Source organism: Scyliorhinus torazame, chromosome 13 (genome assembly GCF_047496885.1).
Source record: "Scyliorhinus torazame isolate Kashiwa2021f chromosome 13, sScyTor2.1, whole genome shotgun sequence".
Taxonomy (NCBI): Eukaryota; Metazoa; Chordata; class Chondrichthyes; order Carcharhiniformes; family Scyliorhinidae; genus Scyliorhinus; species Scyliorhinus torazame.
In genome coordinates this window covers 58,352,939-58,358,938 of record NC_092719.1, presented here as the reverse complement: position 1 = coordinate 58,358,938, position 6,000 = coordinate 58,352,939, and the positions used below count along the sequence as shown (strand labels likewise).

Genomic DNA, 6,000 nt, shown 5'->3' with positions numbered 1-6,000 from the left:
TCATTCAAAGACACCCAGTGCCTAATCAAGGGATTGAGCATTAGGAAGGGGTGGGGGGTGTTGAAAACCACACCCCTACCCTTTCTTCTAACCACCCCTCGCTGTAACTCCCAACCCACCCTCAATCATTGTGGCCTGGGCCATTCAGTCATTTTCAAAGTTGTCAAATTAAAAAGAAACAAAATGTAACCCTTCTCGACAAATGTGTGTCTCATAAATAAGATTGCTTTATTTGCGACGGGAAATACAGAACTGAGATACTGAAGGATGAATTTGGAACATAGCCATATTATCATTTTCAATAACTGATAGAATTTACAATGCTATAGACAACACACCCACTGAGCTTGGAAGTGACATTTTCTCAGATTATTTCCCAATAAAAATGCTTCCCAAAAAAGCGAACAGGTGAAAGACACATTGACAAAGAGTTATCCAGACTGTAGACGTTAACTTTGTTTTCTCTCCCTAGTCGCTGTCAGACCTGCTGAGATTGTCCCCGCATTACCTGTATTTGTTTCAGATTCCAGCATCTGCAGTAATTTGTCTGGATCCTCTGCTCCTGGAGAATACATTATAGCGATGGTGCGCATTGCAGCCAAACTGACTATGAAACCTAAACAACCATGTGAACAAATGTCAACAATACTCTGTATAGTTGAATACTGGGATCTATGGAGTTACTTATAAATTGAACTGACTTGAGGGGAAGATGTAATTTCGCCCAAGAAATGTAATCAGTGTCAGGAATAGAAATATATCAGCTATCTCTGGACCATTCACTAAATTTTACAATGGTTATAGGGATTCCTGTAGTTATCCACAATCGAACCAATGGAAAACCAGCCCTTGTATCCTTCGTGGTTAAACAATGTACCTGGCTTTTATTCCATTTAAAATTTAAAAAAAACTATTTGTCTTAGATAGATGATTAATTTTCCACATTAAAAGATCTATAGAGTGGAAATATTCCCTTGAGTTAAAAATCTTTATTTCTTAACTTCCTCATTCTATTCAAATAGGACTTACCTGCAAGAATATAAATAGCTGCAAGAAGGAAACTCTGTTAATGGGAGCAAGTCATTGGAATGGTCATTTCTCTCTCAATCTTCAACTAATGCAATGAAATACTATTTACTTCTGATCATCGTGATTTTCAGCCCAATCAAAAGTAAGAAATACTTTCCATGAACATTCAACATATTTCATTTTTGGGATTATACCCACTGTATGGTGAATGTTTGCTGATATTGTAAGAGTTGTGTGATTATATGTGTGGTTTTAACATTTTAACATTGCATAGTGTTTTGTTGATGTATGCATAACTTTGTGAAAGCATTAATTTACATGAGCAACTTTGATCTTGGATAGATAGCCTTTCAGAAGTTACTGAACTCAAACTAAGCGCTTAATTGTTTTACGAGGATTTTGCTTTGGTTTATGTATTTGCTTAAGCTTCTGGTTGTCCATCTATAATATTGAGAAACATACATTAACAATGCTGCAGAGTTTGCTTCTGTACAGTCTGAGATTTCTACACCTTGTCTTAATGCAATACCCCTTAGTAAAATTCGAATATATTTAAGAATGTACAAATGAAATACTAAAATTACTTAAAGTGGGCCTTGCAGATCATTATTGCAGATCAGTTGCATATTTTAATTAAACTAATGCTCATATTTTATATACAAATCATTTCTCATATATGGAGCATAAATCAAGGGGATGGAGTGGTATTCTCGTTGGACAGGTAATCCTGAGACCCAGGGTAATGATCTAGGGACCTAGGTTCGAATCCCACCAGAGGAGATGGTAAAATTTGAATTCAATAAAAATCATAGAATAGAAGCCCTACAGTGCAGAAGGAAACCATTCGGCCCATCAAGTCTGCATCGGCGCTTAGAAAGAGGACCGTACTTAAGCCCACACCTCCATCCTATCCCCGTAACCCCACCTAACCTTTTTGACACTAAGGGGCAATTTAGCATGGCCAATACACCTAACCTGTACATCTTTGAACTGTGGGATGAAACCGGAGCACCCGGAGGAAACCCACGCAGACATGAGGAGAAATTGCAAGCACCACACAGTCACCCGAGGCTGGAATTGAACCGGGACCCTGGAGCTGTGATGTAGCACTGCTAACCACTGTGCCACCATGCCTCCCTGGAATTAAAAGTCTAATGATTTTTTTTTAATTTTAGAGTACCCAATTATTTTTTCCAATTAAAGGGCAATTTAGCATGACCAAACCACTTACCCTGCACATCTTTGGGTTGTGGGTGTGAAACCCATGCAGATACAGGGAGAATGTGCAAACTCCACACAGTGACCCGTGGCTGGGATTGAACCCGTGTCCTCAGCGCCATAGGCAGCAGTGCTAACTACTACACCACCGTGCCGCCCTGAAAGTCTAATGATGACCATGAAATCATTGTCAATTGTCATAAACAGCCATCTGGTTCATTAATGTTTATTAGGGATGGAAATCTGCCGTCTTTACTTGATCTGGCCTACATGTTACCCTGGATCCACAGCAATGTGGTTGACTCTTAAATACCCAGCCAGCGACGCCCACATCCCGTGAATGATTTTTTAAAAATTGTGCTTTTATTCAGGCTCTTTAGAATCCCTACAGTGCAGAAGGAGGCAATTCAGCCCCTCGAGTCTGCACTGAGCCTCTGAAAGAGCACCCTACCCACTTCCCTGCCCTATCCCGTAACTCCACCTAACCTGCACATCTTTGGACAGTGGGAAGAAACCGGAGCACCTGGAGGAAACCCATGCTGACACGGTCACCCAAGGCAGAATTGAACCCAGGTCCCTGGTACTATGAGGCAACAGAGCTAACCACTGTGCCACCATGCCGCCACATTATATTGAAAGCTCACAATCTTTCCATTCTTGAATTATATTCTGATGCATTTCAAATTTTCTTCAAGCTACCAGATCTGTGTGTTTCTATATTGTATTTCATCGAGCAAAACTTTTGATAAACTTTCACAAACTATAGTTCGATGTTCTGTTGATTTGGTGTCAACATGTGTAAAAATAATGGAGGAAATGGTGTGAATTTCTTAATTGAAAATGTTTTCTGCTGCATGCATTGAATGTATGATTAATTGATTTGATCAGGGAGGGCAGTGAGGCTTGTGTTTTAAGAGCCTCTCCTTGCATGTATTAAAAAGGAAAACAAAATAATTAAAATGGTAAATTTGCGTTTGTATTAAAAAGTTAGAAGTAATAATAATCTTTATTGTCACAAGTAGGCTTACATTAACACTGCAATGAAGTTACTGTGAAAATTCCCTGGTCGCCACATTCCGCCACCTGTTCGGGTATACTGAAGGAGAATTCAGAATGTCCAATTCACCGAACAGCATGTCTTTCGGGACTTATGGGAGGAAACTGGAGCATCCGGAGGAAACCCACGCAGACATAGGGAGAATGTGCAGGCTCCGCACAGTAACCGGGAATCAAACCTGGGACCCTGGAGCTGTAAAGCAACAGTGCTAACAACTGTGCTACCGTGCTGTCCTTTAGGATTGCGGATAGCAAAATCCAGTTTCAATTAGAAGTGTGAACAAGTTACACAAAACTGGTCTTAACTGGAAGTAAAGCATGTTTTATCTTAAAGTTGCATTTTTTAAAGCATCTATTTTTGCTGGAATTTGGCTAGGCTTTGCTCTGGGCTGAGACCCATACACAATGTGACACAGACTCTGGAAATCCACATCGCACTGAAATTTTGGCAATGGGTTTGAAGGGAGCAGCATCAGCCTGCGCCCTTCAAGATCCATAACATAAGAGAGATAGGGCAACAATTCCAATTATCAGACCTCTTGTGGCCAAACCTTCTTCTTGACTTCCCATACAGTTGACATTGGTATACCTGCAGAGGTCAACAGACTACTTGACAAAGGGTGGGTTTTAGATTCTGGGTGGCCTAGACTCCGATTCTGAACTCCTGAAGATCTGTCTGGGCAATGTCAGGTCTGCAAAGGCCCTAAATTTACATATTAAATTAAAATTGTGGAGAAAGCTTTGTCCAGGCTCTGGGGCGAAATTCTCCGGAAACGGCGCGGTGTCCGCCAACTGGCGACCAAAACGGTGCAAATCAGACGGGCATCGCGCCGCCCCAAAGGTGCGGAATGCTCCGCATCTTTGGGAGCCGAGCCCCAACCTTTAGGGGCTAGGTCAGTGGCGGACGAATTTCCGCCCCGCCAGCTGGCGGAAAAGGACTTTGGTGCCCCGCCAGCTGGCGCGGAAATGACATCTCCGGGCGGCGCATGCGCCGGAGCGTCAGCGGCCGCTGACGGCATTCCCGCGCATGCGCATTGGAGGGAGTCTCTTCTGCCTCCGCCATGGTGGAGACCGTGGCGGAGGCGGAAGGGAAAGAGTGCCCCCACGGCACAGGCCCGCCCGCGGATTGGTGGGCCCCGATCGCGGGCCAGGCCACCATGGGGGCACCCCCCGGGGCCAGATCGCCCCGCGCCCCCCCCCCCAGGACCCCGGAGCCCGCCCGCGCCGCCTTGTCCCGCCGGTAAGGTAGGTGGTTTAATCTACGCCGGCGGGACAGGCATTTTAGTGGCGGGGCTTCGGCCCATCCGGGCTGAAGAATCGAGCAGGGGGGCCCGCCAAACGGCGCGCCGCGATTCCCGCCCCCGTCGAATATCCGGTGCCGGAGACTTCGGCAACCGGCGGGGGCGGGATTCACGCCAGCCCCCGGCGATTCTCCGACCCATCGGGGGGTCGATTCTCCGCTCCCGCGCCGAAGTGGCCACGCCATCGTAAACACCGTCGAGGTTCACGACGGCGTGAACGGCCCGATCCCGACCGATTCAGGGCCCGAAAATGGGCTAGGAGCGGGGGCCGCGAGAACCTCGGGGGGGCAGGTCGCGGAAGCCGTGTCGTCACCGCGCGACGCCCGAATGACACGGCGGTGCATCATAAATGGCGCGAACCGCGCACAGAGGACCCAGAGGAGAAGAGAGGGAAATAGATGGCTGAGCCCCGACGAGCCGCACCGAGGTTCCGGGACACGGATCTGGATCCCCTGCTGGATGAGGTCGAGCAGAGAAGGGACGCCCTCTGCCCAAGACGTGGGCATCGCCAGGAACCATCCAGCGAGGTGAGACGCGGTTGGCGTGAGGTTGGCACCGCTGTCACTGCTGTGGGGCAGACCCCCCGGACGGAGGAGCAGTGTCGTAAGAAGCTGCACGACCTCACTCGGGCTGTGAGGGTAAGTGCCATGAGGGTGCCGCCAGCACCCCCCCCCCCCCCCCGGCACGAGGGAGGGACGTGGGGTGGTGGGGAGGTCTGGGGGGGGGGGTTGAGGGGTGAGGGGGGCGTTAGGGCATCAGGGGGGGTTGGGGGGGTGAGGGGGGCGTTGGGGCATCAGGGATGGTTTGGGGGGTCAGGGGGGCGTTGGGGCATTGGTGGGGTTGGGGGGGTGAGGGGGGCATTGGGGCATCAGGGGTGGTTTGGGGGGGAGTCAGGGTGGCCAACGATTTACTCAACCCACATGAGCCCCGGGACCCCACCCGGAGCGATGCCATGGCGTGCTGTCTCGTGAACCAGCAAATATGTAGTTTATATCTGCATGCCCTGATGATAGCCGCGTGATTGTGATGCTTTATCCCCACCCCCCCCCCCCCACACCCCTCCCGGGCCAGGACAAGACAGCTCACAACCAGCATGAGCGTATGAGAACCGGAGGGGGTTCTCCTGTCCTGCACCCCCTCAGCATTTACGAGCAGAGGGCCCTGGACCTCACTGGGGGATCCGCCACCCGGGGGGTCGCAACATGCCAGCTCGGAGGCGCAGAAGCAAGTGAGACAACCCTGCATGTCCTCACCCCCCGCAACCCATCATCGTCTCCCTCACACATTGCCCACTGCAGCCTCGATCCCCTCCCCCCTCACACTGTGCACCCACCACCACCATACACCCGGGACATTGTGTATAACGAACCCCGAATCTTTATGTTCCCCAGGGCCG

At 49.0% G+C, this 6,000-nt stretch overlaps 1 protein-coding gene across 3 annotated transcripts in view; it reads left to right on the top strand.

Annotated features, from left to right (window-relative positions):
* The first annotated feature begins 1,022 nt into the window (after positions 1-1,022).
* Positions 1,023-6,000, top strand: part of LOC140388050 (mucin-2-like) — a 123,347-nt gene continuing 118,369 nt past the window's right edge. For all 3 annotated transcript variants that reach the window (XM_072471645.1, XM_072471646.1, XM_072471644.1), the window contains exon 1: positions 1,023-1,171. In XM_072471645.1, the coding sequence (XP_072327746.1) occupies positions 1,123-1,171 (49 nt within the window). In that variant the 5' untranslated portion in view covers positions 1,023-1,122. The remainder of the gene's footprint in view (positions 1,172-6,000) is intronic.